Source organism: Misgurnus anguillicaudatus, chromosome 4, assembly GCF_027580225.2.
Source record: "Misgurnus anguillicaudatus chromosome 4, ASM2758022v2, whole genome shotgun sequence".
Taxonomy (NCBI): Eukaryota; Metazoa; Chordata; class Actinopteri; order Cypriniformes; family Cobitidae; genus Misgurnus; species Misgurnus anguillicaudatus.
Genome location: NC_073340.2, coordinates 33,391,300 through 33,412,131, shown reverse-complemented (window position 1 = coordinate 33,412,131; position 20,832 = coordinate 33,391,300). Strand labels below are relative to the sequence as shown.

Sequence of the window (20,832 nt, the reverse complement as noted above, 5' to 3'; positions counted from 1 at the left end):
TGCATGAAAGTCTGAATGAAGCAACCAGCAAGACACAATGAATCAGCGCCCCACATTCATGTCCCCGAGACTCTCTTTAACAGATATAATACAGACGCCTCCATAGGTCTTTATTCTTCGCCACAATGCGCAGCTTTCAGGTCATTCATAAACAGACAACATCAAAAGATTACGCCAAAAGATGAAGATATATCTTAGCGCTTCAAAATGGCCACATATACACGCAAGGTCCTCACGTGGTGCATTTACACTTGAACTGCATTCAAGTGAGTTACACCCTTTATTGACAAGGGTTTGATAATGCACCGTTATCTAGCAAAGTATCTTTAAGTGAGTGCTGAGGTAGCAAATTTGACTCATTAAAGGAGCATAAAATTGTGTCTTTGTGCGTGACCTTTTGTTCCACATCTTTGGAGAATTCTGTTACTAAAGAGAGCAGTTTTTTTAGAGACGAGAGGAAGGCTCCACGAGTATTGGGTTCCCGTTGGGAACAATGCCTACAGGTTCACCTTGCAGTGCATGGGTGTAACTTAGCCTAGAATATTGTGGATCAAAGCCTCATAAACAAAGTAGCTCGAAATGGTGTAAGAGTATATGAGATCGAGAAAAGAACACAGCAATGAAAGAGACGGACCTAAACTTCAGGAAGACGCGGAGGAAGGACGGAAATTTTGTCACTGCTGCTCGTTGGCCTTTAGACTCTTTAATGGAAAACTTGCGACAAGCAGCACAGAAAAATCTGGGTCTGCAGAAAAAATGGGGTCTGCTTACAACAAAAAGCATCTTTTCATTCAGGTTTAATGACTAAAGAATACTTGGTGCAAACAATAATACTACTTTTACTATTTCTGCTTTATATATTAACACTCTTAAAAGTGCTTCACTTTGCCATAGAAGAACTATTTTGGCTGTATAAAGAAGCTTTCTGTTTAGAAAAAGGTAGTGAAAAATGTTCTTTACATTACAAAAAGGCATGAAAGAAATGGTTCTTCTCTAACACTTTCTATGAAGCCCATGCTTATAATGAATTATAACCCCCTTTATAATTATTTATAGGCAGTTATTACTATTCTATAAATATATTTATACAGACACAACAACACCTGTACCCCATTATAAGAACAGTTATAGTTACATTTATAATATGTTTATTATTACTTATAAGTGATGCATTTTTCAATGCGCATGCTCATAATCCACTATACACTGATTTATAAGTAATAACTACTCAGTCGTATACTTCCATGAGGGTATTTATAGAAATGCAGCCTGCATTGCTATAATGTCATTATATTATAGTTATGATTTTATTAATCATGCAGATTCACTTACAATAGTTCAAATGACTGATTTGATTTATATTGTTATAACCATGTTATAAGTTACTTATTATGAGTAATAATGCAGTTATTAACTTCTATAAATCTTCATGATATAAATAATCTTCATGATTTCCTAACATTTGGATTAGGAAAACTGTATCCTACGCTTTCACTTTAATTAAAGCCATCAATAATGCATTAGATGTTAATAACTGTATTATGACTCATAATAAGTAACTTACAACATGGTTATAACAATATATCAAATCCGTTATTTGAAATAGAACCAAATCTGCATGATTATTTAGGTTGTAATTATAATACAATGACAAGCAATGCAGGCTGCACCTTTATAAATACCCTCATGGAAGTATACGACTGAGTTATTACTTATAAATCAGTGTACAGTGGACTATGAGCATGCACATTGAAAAATGCATCATTTATAAGTAATAATAAACATATTATAAATGTAACTATAACTGTTCTTATAATGGGGTAGAGGTGTTGTTGTTTCTTTATAAATATATTTATAGTATAGTAATAACTGCCTATAAATAATTAAAAAGGTGGTTATAATTTATTATAAGCATGGGCTTCATAGAAAGTGTTACCCACAAAACATCATAAGGGTCAAGTTTTCACATTTGAGAGCTGAACAAATAAGCTTTCCTTTGATGTATGGTTTGTTAGGATAGGACAATATTTGTCTGAGATACGACTATATTTGAAAATCTGGATTCTGAGGGTTCAAAAAATAAAAATATTGAGAAAATCTCACTAAAGTTGTCTAAATCAAGTCCTTAGCAACACATATACTAATAATAAATGATTTAAAAATATTTTTACCATAATAAATTTGCTAAATATCTTCACGGCCATGATCTTTACTTAATAATAATCTTTTTGACCCATACAATGTATTGTTGGCTATACCTGTGCAACTTATGACTGGTTTTGTGGTTAAGGATCACATATATACATTCAGCAATGTACAGTGACCCTCAAGGATCATCACCGATACAGGAGGGAAAACCTACACCAGTGGTCTCCAACATGGTGCCCACCAAAACACATTTTATAAATAGCCTTATATTTATATATGACATTTTTTATTAGCTTGGCTTCTTTTATGTATCTTAACATTTTAAACATATCAACAAGTAAAATAAAACAAAATCAAGTAAAACAAAAAAGTTTTGAGTAGACTATAAAAAATTAGCCCTCCAGATTGTTTTATCCATTGTGGAAGCCCTTGCTCACAAAAAGATTGGAGACCCCTGTCAGCATTTTTTTAAAATCAACATATATTTTATGTTACTTTAACTTAACATTTTAATTCCAACGTGTTTTTCTAAGTTATGTCAACTTATCACACGTCAAAACTTAAAATAGAGGGTTGAATTGACTTGCAAAACCCTGCACATCGCATCTTTTTACAGTGTATGTTAAAAAATGTAATTAACCATACGATTATAGGTAAATATCAAAATAAATGCGTAAATATTACTGCATGAAATACACTCAAATAAAGCTGGACTCGGTCTTGATTTGGACTTGCCTCAGACTCTACAGTTTTGGTCTTGGTCTGACTCGAATGAGCTCGAATGACTTGACTACACTGGATGGGTGAAGCAAAATTAATTATAGCAGCGATAATTTTGTATTTGTACACAAAATGTAATTTTCAAATATCAATATAGTTCAACAATGAGGTTTCAGTCACATTTATTGAGGTCATGTGACTTACTCTTGTTACAGACAATTATTTTATAAAATATTGGGTTGTTTTAACTCAACTGCTGGGTTGTTTTGGTTGATTAACAATAACCCAGCAGTTGGGTAAAAACAACCCATTATTTGGGTCATTTTAACCCAGAAATGTGTTCTGTCCAATAGTTACCCAACCCTGGGTTAAAAACACCCCAATATTTTAGAGGGAATCTATACTCTTTTTCATCATACTTCTAAAAGATAGTCTTCAGTAGACTGGTAAATACTTCACACTATTCAGTAAGTAATAAACTTGTGTTGCATGCGATACAAATAGCCAATCATTATTAACATGCATATAAAATGGCCAAAACAAGTAGTCAGCACGTTTGAACGCTTGATTGGTTTTTCTCCCTGCTGAGCAAAAGCAACACTTAAAATTTCCCCTACATGTGCGCAGCATGCACCTTGACCTCGCTGATCTGTACAATAAACCCATAATAGTCCTTTGCGTCCCTAAGGAGGAACACGCATGCAACCTGGGCCACTTACGGAAAAACCAGAAGCGGGCCCGAGAAGCGCCAGGTCACCGAGAGAACAAAGGGGGCGGAAGGGAAAAATAATAACCCATCTATGAGGCCAAAAGCACCAACATCTAAACAAACAGACATGCACCTGTCACGAGCGCTCGTAGGGAATAAAGCCCTGTATTCATATCCACTGTGTCAGATAGCGGTTGTCAGGCTTGACCAATCTGATCTCAGCATCTCATTACTGTCCTTATGAAATGCACTTATGGGCCGCACTTGATCTCCAAATATGAGTTTTGAAGATGAGTTGTTGTTTTCGCTTTCTCCTCTCCGCCTCCTTTATTAGCAGCAAAGCTCTTTACACTTGTAGCATATTGCACTAGGTTATAGGACTTAAGCTTTATTGTCCTACATTATTGAAAATCTAGGCTCTGAGAGCCGGCCCCAAGAGGTCAAGCTTTGTCTGAACGCTGCCTCTCATTTCTCCACCGACAAAAGCTAACACGGGGAGGGTGAGGAAGATTGAGCTGGTAATATACTTAAATCCATCTTGGTTGACTTAGCACAAACTTCGACCCGTCCCTACGGCTCCTCCTGAGCTGAGGTAATTCCTTTATAACTTACAGGAGCAGAAACTATGACTTATAATACACGCAGACTCGGCCACTCTTGTAGGAAAAGCTTGTTTTATGAGCTCGAGGAAGTCATATCTGTGAGAAGAGTTGCTTGTGTCAAAATGAGTATTATAACTTCCCGTCTCAAGGGAATAGATGATTAAAAGTCGTTGGTCCTTATGGAAAATTCATCAGTATATGGTACAGGTGGACTACTTTTTCCAGACTTTTATTAACTGGAGTCACTTTACATTTATGCATTTGTCAGACGCTTTCATCCAAATTGATTAACAGTGTATTACAAGAGTTTTTTTTATTTATTTATGATGCCAGGGACCCCCAACATTAATATATATCAAGTAATATATGTGTTATGTATAACAAATATAATTGGCTACAGAGTAATGCTACATGAGATAAATGCAATTGAAATAAGAAAAAGAAAATGCAGTGAAAAAAAATGAACGTATGTAGTAAGAAATGAGAGATAAACCCATTTGAATAATTTTTTTTATGGATATTTTTTTAAACCTCAAATATATATTTTTCTTTTTGTCTGAAATTTAATGGGGACAACCTAGAACCTCCTGACAGCCCTGAGGGTCCCCGGACCTAAAACCCCCTGTATTACAAGGTAAACATTTCTATCAGTATGTGTTTCCTGAGTTTAAACCCATGACCTTTTGCGCTGCTTACGCAATGCTATACAACATGACCAAACACATCATTAAATGTATACGTGTAAATGTTAGTAAGTTAGAAATTTACATTTGATATATACAATCTGTCTATCTATGCTATAAGTTGTCAAAATGTTTAGATTTACTTTTATAATTTATATCGTAATCCTGGTTTTGTGTTCAACAAATATTTAAAATGCATAAAATATTTTTGTAGGTAATGTAACTGTATGATAAACACTACAGTCCCTTTATGAGAAAGGCAATATAACACTGCCATCTTGTGTGTACTGTTGGGAAAAGCAGACGCATGTCCTATTTATGTACTGATTTTAAAGACTAAATCTGCCAACATCTCAGAAAATACAAAACACAGAACATTTATTTAAAATTAGCCTTTATGTAAAATATCCTGGACTGTTTTTTTTTTTAGAGTTAAATTAAGATTAATTATTGAACATTTTCCCAGTGAATACAAATTATGATAAACAACATAGTGACAACTATAAAGACGTTTTAAATGTTTTGTTAAGGTACAGAAATATAAGGACAAAACCAAATTAAATCATACATTCACGAATATTCATAAAAAAAATTATCAACACAGAAATGAACTGGAATTATGAAATGCATTTAGTGCTCTAAAGTCCATCATTATTTTAGTTTTTAGAAAAATAATCTATAAAAATATTTATGCAAACAGACTTTGCTAAACAGGAGCAATTTTTAAGAAATGGACCTGGAAAATCACGATTGCTAAGCACAGTGTAGAAAATAACACAAAACAACTTTTTGGGGCAGTTCCTCAGACAGGAATTAGACTAGTTCTAGACGAAAATACACAGGGTTCCCACACCTTAGTTAACTTCAAATTCAATGACCTTTCAAGGACTTTCCAGGTCCAATACCCTTAAATTCAAGGACTAAATGTGGGGACACATTTCAAGTAAGAGCAAGGTTACATCGTGTTACCTTTTAAGATACATTGTTACAGTTCCCTTTCAAGGGAACTAGCGCTGCGTCACTGCGGTAACACTTTGGGGACGCCTCCAGGGTTAAGTGCGTCTGAATGTGTATATCAAATTCAACCAATGGTGAGGCTTAACGACAAAGACAGGGTGATGCGGGAGCCAGGAAGTATATCGCTATCTGAAATATTGCCAAAGACGGCGTTTCAGGGACGCAGGAATGTGGCAAGGGAGACGCAGCATCTCGTTCCCTTTTCAGGGAACAACAGTTACATATGTAACCCGAGACGTTTTCATGTGTCAAACACAACTATGTAAAAAAGCATTTTGGTATGAATCAACATTCGCACACAGAAGATATAAGCATTTAAAGGCTAGAAATTTTATGATATTATCCTTCACTACACAGGGAATAATATGGATTTTTTTCCCTAGAAAACTTCTTGCATAAAATAGATTCAAGCACTTCAATGACCTGTATCTATGTATATTTTCAAAAACTTTCCAGGGCCTTGATCCCCCCCCCAGATTTACAAACCCTGAATACATGTAAGAGCTGTCCAAACTGACATTGTACTGACATATCTTAAAATACACCAGTGCCCTTTGTTTTGCCTCAAACTGCACACAAGTAATGTGTTTTTTTTTTAAATTACAAATAAACTAAGGCCTAGTCCTGGTTTAAGATAATCCATGTCTGGGAAACCACCCCTTCACGTTGTACGCACATTTCATTTCATTATGATCCAAAACGTCACTCATTACCTTTCCAACACAATCTCATTTTTGGAGGTGGCTAATTTATCCAATAACATTCATATATTTTTTTTACCATTTGCTTTTGTATTTGGGTTAAGATGCTGTGTATCCTTAGTTTTTTCTAATAATCATGTTTTTATATGATTCACCCAAAATACTCGCCAACTCGTAAAATACGTACAAATTCCCGTGAGATCAGGTTGACCTCTCTCATCAAGTTCATGGAGCGCTCATGGTACTGTAAACTATATAAATCTCTACAAAACAATATATTCCTAGAAGATGGATGTAAAATGCACGAAAGGCACAGAATATACAGAAAACTGCAGAATAGAGCTAAAGTGCGGATTGCATTTCTGAGTCGCCCTTTTTCCTTTTCCGGTTAATTAATCAATTCACCTTCTGCATTAGCCATCGGCCCTGGTGATCAATACTTCATGATGTGGTTTATATGACCCTGCAAGAGAACATACGAGAAAGAGAAACATTGATGTAATGGAGGTCAGCTTCACTCAACACCCAATGAATTGTATGTACAGGTATAATGATTATTAACCCTTTGCAGATTGATATATGCTGCTGACTATTCACATGTTCAAGGGAAAGCAGATTGGTGAGATCAGCTGGAAGTAATTGTGGTATGCGTGAAATCTTTCTTGTCATAAATACATATTGAATTGCATTGAGTATGAATCTAGATTAATAAATCTAAAAGCAGTGTGCCCTCTCTGTGTGTGCAAAAAACACTGATAAATCTGTCACATATGACAAAAAGGTTAATTACTCACAGGTTCACCTGCCATACATCTGGGGCAAATCTGTCCTGCACCACGTCCCGAGGCTCCTAAAACCTGCTGTCAATCAAAATTTGTTACAAATAAGCAAACTCAGGTACACACACAACTCTGAAAAAGTGGTTAATAATTTCTTACTTTTTATGGGCTAAAACTAAGAAAACAACTGTCAAAGATGCAGTGCAATAAAACAGTACAACCAAATAGGCTGTGACCTTTAACCCCTGTATTCCACTTGCTCTATGAACACAAGGGCATCATATATGCATGTTCATTACTACACTATACACTGAGAAATTGAACGGGCACATGAGTGAGAGATCGTATACCATGCCAGGTACGTAGCCATTGGCACCATGTCCATTTTGAGTGCCATGATTTGGGGGATCCCACGTATCCATTGGAGTGTCTATCACCCCATTATATTCAACTGGACCACAGTCTCCCAGTCCATTGCACAGCCGTTTCTGTGAAGCACAACATTACTCGATTATGTAATGTGATAATGCCAATGAGAGCAAATGCATTTGTCATGACATTGAAAACAGTCAGCTGATGAGATTTATAGAATCAGTGGACTATTTCCAGTGATGATCAGCTGGGTGTTTATTTTTGTACTAATAATAACTCAATGATAAAGGGCAACAGTACATGCATTTGTCACACACAATCAAAATGAACTATTTTTAGTGAATGAAACTACAAACATACTACAATAATACATTTGTGATATAGTAAACAAAATAAATCACATTTACCGACTGTTTGAGCCATTGTTCCACCTCTTCACTGTGTCTTCTCTTCTTCTGCATGGGATTTATGCAATCCATGTATTTCTCCACGCGTGCTCAACAAGTATTATGTCCGCAGAGATTACTTTAATTCAAAACACTTGATGAATTACTACATCCACCTAAACTCCCATATGGATAAAGCACATTGTATTAGCTGGTCAGGGGCATTTACATCCATCGACCATCCAGGAATTTGCTAAAGTTCTACAGTAGACTATAATGAAAACAATCAGAAATGTTTTTAAAAGTCAAAACAAAGCCAGCGTTGATCTTCTGTCCTAGCACCCCCACGCGACTCTTTCGTTCCCTGCTTTAAATTCCGCATTATATTTCCTGTACTATTCAAGACACATGACAGGCAGTTATTTTAGCCAATCAATTGGCAGTATGGACAAGCGGAGGCGGGAATACATCGAATAAAGTCCTATTATTGGACGAGATAGAATTGAGCGCGAATGAACGTGCCAAGAAAGTTAAACGTCTCTATTGTAAATAAACTGTATATTATTTAAGTAAACGCGGTGAAATATGCTATTTTGTTAATTATTTTTAATATGTAATTTAGTTTTTTTTATAACATAAATGTGCAAGATATGGCATTTAACATATAAGTTAGCAGCTAGTGTATGATGAAAATGTATAAACACATTTAACATTTAATATATCATATAATATATATTAATATATTTAAACATTAATTTTAGCCAACAGCAATGTGTTTGATGACATTAGTTTCGTCGATCGTTTAGTAATGTCTGCAGCAGTGACGCGATGAAGCGATCTGTTATCAGTTATTAATGTCTGGCAGCATGGCGAACTTCACGGATGCAACATCACTGCAGCAATTTCAGGAATTACTGAAAAATAATAGCAAGTAGGTGCTGTTACCCTAATTTATACATAAATATCACCTAAATCGAGCAGCTTTGGAAATGAATGAGCAAACATGCGTGAATTTGAAACGTTGTTTTTTAAGTCTTTTAAATGACAGGACACAAGGAGATAGCCGGTGGCCTGTGCAGATACACACAATGTTATGAACTCATACTGTACACGTGAATGATTCATTTAAATTATTTAGATAATTTGATCATGGGTCAGATTATCCTAATATTAACCTGGATTACATTTCAGAGCAGGTGTATGTGGTGGCTTTTATATTGTTACTGCTAATTGTTGTCATTCAGCTAATGGTTTCATTCAAAGCATTAAATCCAAGAATTCTGAATAAAAATCCTTGTAGGATTCAAACTAACACTTATTTAAGGGTATAGTTAATAAAAAAGTTATTAACTCACACTTCTTCTTCTATTCTTCCCTGAAGTCTTCATACAACAACAACACTCATTATGTTTAGCACACGAAAGTTATTACATGAGTCACATAGTGCGTTATTGACCGCAGTGGTCACACTTCATATGTGTTTTTATAAAAGCTACGTAGATGCTCCTAAACATTTCTTATGTGCTCCACATAAACAAGTTAAATACAGAGTATATAATTACAATATTAATCTAGAGGTAAACAACCACAAGAGCACATCATCCTCCCTTGTGGTCACATGTATTTCACACCTTCTATTATGTTCTTATTCAGTAAATACTGGCAAGCCAATGTCATGTACAGACATTGATTAGATATTTGTTGGGTGGTGCACACAGGTGATGGTTAAAGATTACTCCCCTTACAGAATCTGTGCATGAACCATGTTTATTGAAACGTCATCATCCTTTATTCTCTTATCAAGTCCCTCACTGTTGTCCATTTTCACGCACCATGGGCTCCGCAGTGCTCGCAGATGAACGACGTGATGGCAGAGTTGGCCAAGGAACACAAACAAACCATGTTTGTGAAGGTAGGTGGACCATAGACCATCACAGAAGTAAACATTTTTGGTTTTTCAGGTTGTCAATACTCAAAGAAAAACCTGGAGTATTGAGGTCTTACGATAACTCAAATGTAAAGTGTGTAATTTGGTAGCGTACAATTCATTTTCAAACACGCCATTTGCTATGTTTTCAAGACACTGATTTTAATCGTAAACAGGACGGTTATTATGTGGTCTGGTTGTGCGTTTTGGGGTCCTGAAAATGCTAACTTTTGAAGATGGGTTTTAAAGTGCAAGTTTGTGTTAACGACACCTTGTTGTCTCCGTCTAAACTACGTAAACGCGATTCTGTGATAACAGTGATGTCATGCACATGCGTTCAGTCGTCTTTGCGGGTTTGTGTAAATGTGGATCTTTACAACAGCATTGTCGTGTGTACGTGATTTTTTTCATGAACGCAAAGGAAATTTTTTTTTTGTTTTTCACTACGTCGCTGTCTTGTAAACATGGCCTAAAGACCTATTCGGACGGGATTAGTTTTACAGGGGGACCTCTGAAAAAATCGTGGTTCTCAGAGGTCCTCTGTGTTTTTAATCCTGTCCAAATCTGCCATGTCCGTGTTTTTCTCTGACGACCAGAGCAATTTACCTACTGTTTTTAACCGAACTCAGAGGTCCTCTGAGAAATTTAATCCCGTCCGGATGCAAATGTTTGTGTTTGACTGCAATATCTTTTGAAAACGCGGTTCCCATTCATTCAGATATGGATGTTTTTTTTTTACATTCGGCGAAATAAAATTATTAAATCAAGATGAGCTGAAAATCAAACACTGTTGGCCACTGTAATATCAGTATAAGGTAAACTCAAACTTATTTTGTTCTACTTCGGAATGGTAATGTTAATTAATTAAGATAATAAATTGTTATTAATCATTATTCTTTATTTATTTGGATTTATTATAAGCAGCCAGTTATATAAAACACATAGGCTACTTTAGTAGGATTTGTATAAGTTATTTTAATTTCTTAAAATTAAATTAATAAATTACATGTTCTGTAATCATTTTACATTTAAAGCAAAATATCAATCCTTACAAACACGCATATCCAGAGCACATGCTCTTCTGCAACGCTCAAACACATGAAACAGACACTCCCATCTCTGGAATAGCCTGAGAATTTTAATCCCGTCTGAATCGGTACATAAAAATACGACGTCGTGGGGGACACGCTAAAACGTCTTTTGGAAAACTAATCCCGTCCGAATAGAGCTTAAGACCTGTTTTATTGGTTGAGCAGATGTTGTTGTGTTGAGCTTGTTGGGATCCTTAAAACAGCAGCAATGCTTTTATACTGCCGCAGTATTTAAGCCGACTTTCAACTGCACCCGACATTCAGACAGGATTGTCGGAGTTCGCCCCCTAGTGGCAGTTTTAATTTAATTGTAACATGGGAGAGAAGCTCATTCCAGCGCAAGAGGCAATTTACCATAGTTTAATAAATAAATGAATGAAACAAAAACAGCTATGCATATATGACAAAGAGTGCCACTATTTTTTGGAGAGAACATATGGAGACAAGATTAAAATAATAATGTATACATATTAAATTAATAATGTATTACTTATCAGTAATCAACCGTTTTTTTTATTATTCAGATGTTACTATAAATTTAAACTAAAAAGATTTAATAATTTCCCCCCCGCACAGTGTTTTGATTGGAATACACTGAAATACATCACTTATGGTCAGCGTAGCGCATGCGGTGTAGACACAGAAGTTCAAATTTTTTATCGGATCCAATTGTGAATCCTTTGCGACTCTCCCTAGGGAATTAATGACTTCCGGATTATCTGCGTTGTTTGTCGTGTGCAGTGGAAAGGCGGCTTAAAATATCACTTTGTTTGAGCAGCATGTTATACTGATTGTCGCTTCAAAGCACTGCTTCATGAGGCTTCGAAACTTTTACAAATCTTTTGTTTCGAATCATTGGTTCGGAGATTGTTTCAAACTGGCCAAGTTACGTGATTTTAGCAAACAAGGCTTCATTATGTCATAACTGTTTCGAAACGTTTCGAAAATCCAATGATTCACCACTAGGGGAGTTGTAAAAAAGTGTAAAATGTTTGGACATAATTGACACTATTTTGACAAGCTGTTGTCGCCAGCGTGTGTGGTGTTTCGAACGCTTCGAAAAACTGAATTAATTTTCAAAGCAATTGGTTAAATTGATTTGAAGCTTTAAAAAGGTTTGTTTCTCCCATCACTAGTCTGTTATCCAGTGCTTTAAGTTTGAGGCAGTCTAGTCTGTTTTATCTGACCAATGGCAAATAAAAATTATATTTGAGAAAATCTGTCAGTAGCCATTAATGCCGCAGGAATGACACACTTCACCTTTACATTAATTACACCATTTTGCTCTGAAAGTCGCAATTTTCACTTTTTTGCAATGTGCACCAAACTCAGAGGTGAAACGGTTTTGTAGCTCCAGTATTACACATCCAGCTGCTCTGGGTCCCAGTAGAGCACATTGAAATGCTTCAGGCTGTGAATGACTTTGGCTTCTTCATGGCCCTAAAACAGCAGGGAGCAATTTTACCTTCTGTCATGAGTTAATGCCTCCTTTAATCCTACAGTCAACTGAGCAGAGGAGTCCTTTAATAAACAACTGTGCTTTTATTAACTACAGCATATGAAGTAAATTATATTTGATTAGAATAAGCTTTGGCATCTTTTAAGAAACACATTTCTTCTCATGATTCAGCTTTTCTATAAAATTCCGTATTTATTTCAGACGTGAATTTTGGACGTCAGTGTGCAAACTTTTTTAGGTGCTACTTAAATGTCTGTTAGGGTGTTTTCAGACCTGTAGATCGATTGATTTGTTCCGAAACCGGGGGTTAAATCTCACTCACTAGCTTCATGTGAAGGAACTGTGGACTTATCACCATCTACTTTAACCTGATGTACGAAGCTATTTAGTATTTTAGCGTCGTCTAGTTGTGAGATTGCGAATTGCAACCAATAACTCAGTCCACCGCTTACCCCTCTTTTTTGAAACACAAAGAGAAGCTTATGTAGCCACCACAGGACAAACATGATGACATCGTCTATGACAACATAGTGACGAAACGCGCTCTGTAGAGCAGTTTGTCCCTTTAGGGCTACTTTAGAAACATGGTGACTAGGGTTGCCGCGGTGATGTAATTTTCCCACCGGTTAATCGGCGCGTCACAAACTCGGTGATCCCTGTATCACCGGGTGGGAGGGGCTTATAAATGCGCATGCAGACGTGCACATTTTACTTTCACTTTTGAATTACACAACTTTTAAATGCAGTGCTTGCGTACGCTGCGTTAAATCGCGTATGAATTTGTGTGCAATGCGAGTGCAACAGCTGGTTTAATTAAGTGCTTGAGTGAATGTGCGCAGGTAATTCTCACAGAACCCGCCAGTCCCAAGCAGAGCAACCGGCTACTTCTCCATAAAAGCGCTGCTTGAATGATGGGTTTAATATTTTTCTTGATGAAAAACACAACAAAAAAAACGATCTCGCTTATATTAAACATCATGTATGTATATTATAACAAAAACGAGTAAGCACGCGGCTTCTGTCATCATCTGGTCAGTCAGCTCGCCTCGCAAACTCTGACAGAAATAAATGAAATCTGACACCTGCTGCTCTGTGACGTGACGCGCGTTCAGCTCCGCAGCAGACACATTCAGTTGTAAGTGTTTGCTCTCTCTAACCAACCTAAATTTTTTTATTACACTAAAATATCAACACGACGGTGTCGCGGTGGGCAAGTGATCTAACCGGTGAGAGGCTGAAGCACCGGTTATCACCGTTTCACCGACTATCGCGGCAAGCCTAATGGTGACGCAAAATGGCTACTTCCGTGTAAGGGGACCCGCAGTGTATGTGGATAGAACAGTCTTTCCAGAAAAACGTGATTTTGCGATCGCATGATTCAACGCATAACCAGCCAAAGTCCGCATATTTATGTGCAAAATTTTTCAAATACGCCGCACTTTTGCAGCATAAATTGCAAATTTCTGTGCGCAAAATATGCGAGGCTTGCATGATTTCATAATCCCCGCATTTTCGTAGCAAAAATCACATATCTTAGCAGAAAGTTGAAAAATTTTGCATTTACTTCACACAAGCGCAGCCATGTCCCTGGTTGCCATAGGAACGTTATGAAGTGACGTGATTATGTGACGTGGACATCATTCAAAAGCTGCAAACAGTTTTTGCAAAAGTTCCCGCCGCAGTTTTTGCAAAAGTTCCCGCCGCAGTTTTTGCAAAAGTTCCCGCCGTAGTTTTTGCAAAAGTTCCCGCCGCAGTTTTTGCAAAAGTTCCCGCCGCAGTTTTTGCAAAAGTTCCCGCCGCAGTTTTTGCAAAAGTTCCCGCCGCAGTTTTTGCAAAAGTTCCCGCCGCAGTTTTTGCAAAAGTCCCCGCCGCAGTTTTTGCAAAAGTCCCCGCCGCAGTTCTTGCAAAAGTCCCCGCCGCAGTTCTTGCAAAAGTCCCCGCCGCAGTTCTTGCAAAAGTCCCCGCCGCAGTTCTTGCAAAAGTCCCCGCCGCAGTTCTTGCAAAAGTCCCCGCCGCAGTTCTTGCAAAAGTTCCCGCCGCAGTTCTTGCAAAAGTCCCCGCCGCAGTTATTGCAAAAGTACCCACCGCAGTTGTTGCAAAAGTCCCCGCCGCAGTTCTTGCAAAAGTCCCCGCCGCAGTTCTTGCAAAAGTCCCCGCCGCCGTTCTTGCAAAAGTCCGCGCCGCAGTTCTTGCAAAAGTCCCCGCCGCAGTTCTTGCAAAAGTCCCCGCCGCAGTTCTTGCAAAAGTCCCCGCCGCAGTTTTTGCAAAAGTCGCCGCAGTTTTTGCAAAAGTCCCCGCAGTTTTTGCAAAAGTCCCCGCAGTTTTTGCAAAAGTCCCCGCAGTTTTTGCAAAAGTCCCCGCAGTTTTTGCAAAAGTCCCCGCAGTTTTTGCAAAAGTCCCCGCAATTTCATTGCATAAAATTGCATAAATATCCCGCATATTCCATCACATTTTTTAAGAAAACGTGCTGCGAGATCAAGGATTTTTGCCCGCAACAATCACAAAAAAACTCTGCGTTTTTCTGGAAGGACTGATAGAAAGGGGTCATTCTAAGGTTATAAAAAAAAACATAAAGGTTCATTATATATGGTCTTTATACACCCCTGATAATATAGTCATATATTTTATATTGTATTTCTGTCAAGTGATCCTCCTAAACTTTACACGCTGCGCCTTTACGTGTAGCTCCTGTGATACTTGACCAACAGAAGTTCCAGTTTGACCATAAAAATCACTCTGCTTTGAGATTTATGGATTATAATATCTGGTGTATAAATGTGTCAGGACATTCACTGATGTTTATGTGTCTGTTTCTGCCCTGAGGTCTCTGTGTCAGACTGAAACGATGTGAAACACGTTATTTTTAGGACCCATTTAACGCACCATGGACAGCGAACAGATTTGAGTTTAGATGTGTTGTAGTTAACCCCGATGCTGCTTGACTTAATTAATATTCCTTGCAAAAGTTTTATTTTGCTGCATTAACTGTTGTTTTTAAGGCCAAATAAAGTGTCATTTTGTGTTATGTTTGACGTGTTGATGTGTGTGTGATGTTTTTTTAATGTGGATTATAAAGAATCATTAGGACAGTACTCTCTCTCTCTCTTTCTCTCTCTCTCTCTCTCGCTGTCTTTAGCTGGAGGCAGAGGCAGTCCCTGAGGTTTCTGAGAAATATGAGATCGCTTCAGTTCCCACCTTCCTCTTCTTCAAGGTAAAACTTCACACACAACTCTATGGCATTTCATCAGGCCTGTTTGACTTCACATTTAAGCTAAAATTTTTGGAAGGTTAGTTCAGCCACTAATAGGATTATCACAACCAAAAATGTATTTAGTTCATATAGTTTTCTTTTGAAATATGCAAAGATAGGCAACATTTGTGGTATTACTTTATCTAGAAAAAATGTTAACAGTTACAGTCATCAAAGAGCTTGCACGTCAGCTTGAAGAACCGATATCGGCATTGGTATCGGCCGATCACAAAGACAACAAAATGGTACTCGGTATCGGCTGCAAAAATCCTGATTGGAGCATCCCTACTAAAAGCAAAGTCAATACATGACAAGCGTATTTAATCATGATTCCTTATCAAATAAAATATTTTCTACATCTTAAAAGATTAGTAAATTTTCTTAAAAAATAAATAATTTCCTCACCACCATGTCATCCAAAATGTTGATGTTTTTCTTTGTAGAAATTATGTTTTTTGAGGAAAAAATTCCAGGATTTTTCTCATTTTAATGGATTTTAATGGACCCCAACAGTTTACAGTTTTAACGCAGTTTAAACTTGCAGTTTCAAAGGACTTTAAATGATCTCAAACGAGGCATAAGGGTCTTATCTAGCAAAACGATTGTCATTTTTGGCAAGAAAAATAAAAAAAACTTCTCTTAAAAAATAAAAAAATTCAAACAACTTCTCTTCTTCCTCCGGTCCTGTGACGTGCCAGCGCGACCTCACGTAATACGTCATCACATCAAGAGGGCACGGATAACGTATGCGAAACTACGCCCCAGTGTTTACTAGTGTGGAGAAAGAGGACCGTTCAGACATTATTGTATGTTGAATAAAACTAATTAATGTCTTTGTGTCAGTTTATTGTTTAAAATGGTCCGCAAATGTGCGTTTCACATATGTAACATGTGACCTTTCGAAGTCATATCGCAATTACGTGAGGTCGCTCTGGCTCGTCACACAGCCGGGGGAAGAACAGAAGTTGTGGTTTAAAAGTGCATATTTTGTATTTTTCTTGCCAAGGTTGACGGTCGTTTCGCTGGATGGGACCCTTGTGCCTCGTTTGGGATCGTTTGGAGTCCTTTGGAGCTGCCATTTTGAACTGCATTGAAACTGTTTAGTGTTGGGGTCCATTGAAGTCCATTAAAATGAGAAAAATCCTGGAGTGTTTTCTTCAAAAAACATAATTTCTTTTAAATTTTTGTGAGTTCATAAAACATGATGATTGACATTACATTTAGTTTTTTCAGTATTCACAGCTTTAATCTATGTTAGAAGTGGTTTGATATTGTTTTGTGTAGCTCTTTATTTGTCAGAGGAGAGGTTGGAAAAACCCGAGCCTGTTGGGAAAGTTCGATTAATCCGGGCTCTGAAATCTCCTTGCGTTAGAAACAAGCAACTGAGAAATAATCGGAGGTTAAACAAACACGCGGCTTGGCAAGACTTTCTTTCTCTTAACGTATCGTGTCAAAGAACCAAAAGTGCCTGCGGCCCGTTTTCCCTCTCTCTCCCTGCAAACAATCTAAACAAACTGACAAGCATCCTAAAAAATTAATGCTGTTTTTTTCCTCAATCTATCACTCCTCACACTTGTGTTTTTTTATTTGTTTACCAACAACCCTTAGGGCGGTGAGAAGATTGACAGGTTGGACGGTGCACATGCCCCTGAGCTGACCAATAAGGTGCAGAGGTTGGGGTCCGGTGGGGGCGGAGCTGCAGGGGTGGGGGACGTCCCTAAAGAGGATCTCAATGAGAGACTGAAGAAGCTGATCAACGCCGCGCCTTGCATGGTCTTTATTAAGGGAACGCCCCAGGAACCTCGCTGCGGTAAATACATGTTTACTTGTACTTGTGTTTAAGGTTAGGGGCTATTAAGAGTATTTATTCAACATCATTGTGAGAGAGAGAGAGAGAGAGAGAAACATACAGTAAGTTTGGTTGGTAAAAATAGCTTTAAATCATAGAGTCATAGATGCCATCATGTGGGCATTTTTTCCTATATCATATACCTCTTTTCATGGTTCCTACGGGTCCTTGAAATTCTTGAAAGTTTGTGAATCTGGGGAAAATAATTCAAGGCCCTGGGAAGTTTTTGAAAATATACATAGATAGATCCAGGTCATTAAAAGTGCTTGAATCTACTTTATGCAAGAAGTATTCTGGATAAAAATCCATATTATTCCCTGTGTAGTGTAGGATAATATCATAAAAATTCTAGACTTTTTAAGCACACATGCTAAACTTTTTGCTTTAAATGCTTATATCTTCTGTATGCAAATGTTGATTCATACCAAAATGCTTTTTTGCATAGTTGTGTTTGGCACATGAAAACGTCTCGGGTTACGTATGTAACTGTTGTTCCCTGACAAAGGGAACGAGACGCTGCGTCTCCCTTGTCATACTTCCTGCGTCCCTGTAAAGCTGTCTTTGGCAATATTTCAGATAGCGATATACTTCTTGGCTCCCGCGTCACCCTGCCTTTGTTGTTAATCCTCACCATTGGTTGAATTTGATATACACATTCAGACGCACTTACCCCTGGAGGCGTCCCAAAAGTTTCACCGCAGTGACGCAGCACAAGTTTCCTCGAAAGGGAACTGCAACAATGTATCTTAAAAGGTAACACGATGTAACCTTGCTCTCACTTGAAATGTGTCCCCCACATTTAGTCTTTGAATTTGAGGGTATTGGACCTGGAAAATCCTTGAAAGGTCCTTGAATGTGAAGTTAACTAAGGTGTGGGAACTCTGTGTGTGGCTTGTCATGCCAAGGTGTGTGTTCTGCGCGTCATGTGGACCTGTGTGCATCACGCGTCGTGTCAAAATACGTGCCTGCTGCAGACGGGGTTTATGATAAAAGAGACGCTCACGTTTGCCAGATACTTGATCTCATGTGAAATCCGAGTTTTGTGTTAAGTTATTGTCTTGCGAGTATTTGTAAACGTGAGCGTCTCTTTTATCATAAACCCTTTCGACGCATGTGCCACAGGCACTTATTTTGACATGACACGTGATGCACATAGGTTCACATGAAGCACCGAACACATATTTTGAAGTCCCGCCCCTTGGAAGAGAATTCACCGGCCGCCACTCATGCCTAGGCTGACAATAGGTGCTGATGTCACTGCCTGTGAGAAACCTGTCAAATCTTCAAATCCTGTAAAAATGCAGTTTTCTGTGTAGATGGTTTATTAATTTGCATGGTTTCTACAACAAGTTGATTTTTTATAGATCTGTTATTTTGTGCATATTAGTGCTGCAACGACGCGTCGACGTCATCGATTACGTCGACTACGAAAATAAGTCGACATGCGTAAAATGCGTTGACGCGTCACGCTGTTTACATTCATCTCGCGTAATGGCGGCTTCTGCTGCTGGCAGTGTTTCCCATACATTGATTTGTTTGTGTGCGCCACAAAATCAACAATTGCCGCAACATTTACATTTTTATTTTCATTTAAAACTGCGTCATTTATTGTTGTGAGCGATCGGTGGTGCCTCTCTTGTGCACGCTCTCTCTCTCTCTCTCTGCGTGAAGCCCCTAGACAGCGCCTCTCATCACTGAGTGAAAGAATTAAAAGTTGGCTGTGTTTTCCATGCGGATTCCTCGGCGTACTTGCATTTTCACGTAAACGTCAGATGTTACTGACAGAGAAGACGACTGATTCGAGTTTATCATGAAAGGTTAGCAGTGTTTTCCCACACACAATGGTTCTCTATGTGCTTGTGCGCGAGCTCTCTCTCTCCTATGCCCGCGCATGCCTTCTGTAGTAACTCTGTGTAATGGCAATTTTTTAATTTGCGCCGAATTGTCTACGATGTCGCGTTAAAAATCAAGATTTTAGTAACTTAGTAGTTAAAGTAACAGCTGGTTGGATTAAACACAAGGTTATTGGGTCATGTTTAGTCACTATTTTAATAGTCTTTGGGGTGGTTTCCTGGACAGAGATTAGCTTAAGCCAGGACTAGACCTTAGTTTAATTAGGAAATATAATTAGTTTAAACAAACATGCCTTACTAAAAACATTACTTGTGTGCATTTTAAGGCCAAACTAAGGGCACTGATGTATTTTAAGATTTGTCAGTGCAAGGTGTTTTCAGTTTGAACAGCTCTTATATTTATTTTAGTCTAGGACTAGTCTAATCCCTGTCTGGGAAACCGCCCCTATATGTCTGACAACAGAACAGATAATATGTGAAAATAGCATTCAGTTGTGTTAAATACAATAAAACAAACAATGACTGTCAGATCAGACAGAGAGTAGAAAAACAGATTATCCAACAGATTAAATAGCTAATCAAAAAAAAAGAACACTATGGGGTGGTTTCCCGGTCAGGGATTAGACTAGTCCTAGACTAAAATAAATGTAAGAGCTGTCCAAACTGAAAACAACTTGCACTGACATATCTTTAAATACATCAGTGCCCTTTGTTTTGCCTCAAAATGCACGCCAATAATGTTTTAAGTAAGGCATGTCTGTTAAAACTAGTTATATTTCCTAATTAAACTAAGGCCTAGTCCTGGTTTAAACTAATCCCTGTCCGGGAAACCACCCCTATATTAATTAATAATAAAAAATAATCGTTAGAGTAGTCGACTAATCGGAAAAATAATCGCTAGATTAGTTGACAGAAGAAATAGTCGTTAGTTGCAGCTCTAGTGCATATAAGTACTTTTCATAGCAAATTTCAAGATATATTATTTGTGTATTTTCAATAATATGTGTGAAAATGGCTTTAGTGGCATTACAAAAATTATTGCAAAATTAATTTTAATATTTTGTATAATTCCAAATAGATATTTATAATAGAGGAATGAGAAATTAAGTGCTAAAAAATCTGTGATTTTTTTTTTGTTGGTTTTCCTTTATACTTGTTTCCAATAAGATCTCACTGATTTCATTTGCTTTGGTTCAGTTTCTTTCCTACAGTCAGAGAGGCATTGGTTCAGTGTTTCAAAACATCCTCGCTTTAATTTCTTGTTTCCTTTCAGAGCAAGCTGCTTT

General features: G+C 37.6%; 2 protein-coding genes across 3 annotated transcripts in view; one reads left to right on the top strand and one right to left on the bottom strand.

Moving 5' to 3' along the window:
• Positions 1-6,030: 6,030 nt before the first annotated feature.
• On the bottom strand, positions 6,031-8,440 carry LOC129421247 (uncharacterized). 2 transcript variants are annotated; one of them, XM_055176651.2, is made up of 4 exons: positions 8,139-8,440; positions 7,710-7,847; positions 7,375-7,437; positions 6,031-7,043 (listed from the first exon to the last, which is right to left on the bottom strand). In XM_055176651.2, exons 1-4 carry the CDS (start codon positions 8,208-8,210, stop codon positions 7,014-7,016), a joined length of 303 nt encoding a protein of 100 aa, XP_055032626.2. In that variant the 5' UTR covers positions 8,211-8,440; the 3' UTR covers positions 6,031-7,013. The 2 variants fall into 2 exon arrangements, with proteins under 2 accessions (XP_055032626.2, XP_055032625.2); XM_055176650.2 differs by having other exon boundaries at positions 7,375-7,440; positions 8,139-8,438.
• Positions 8,441-8,891: 451 nt separating this feature from the next.
• glrx3 (glutaredoxin 3) overlaps positions 8,892-20,832 on the top strand; it is a 28,169-nt gene continuing 16,228 nt past the window's right edge. The window contains exons 1-4 of the mRNA XM_073867183.1: positions 8,892-9,050; positions 9,923-10,029; positions 15,731-15,805; positions 17,453-17,654. Of these exons, the coding sequence (XP_073723284.1) occupies positions 8,972-9,050; positions 9,923-10,029; positions 15,731-15,805; positions 17,453-17,654 (463 nt within the window). The 5' untranslated portion in view covers positions 8,892-8,971. The remainder of the gene's footprint in view (positions 9,051-9,922; positions 10,030-15,730; positions 15,806-17,452; positions 17,655-20,832) is intronic.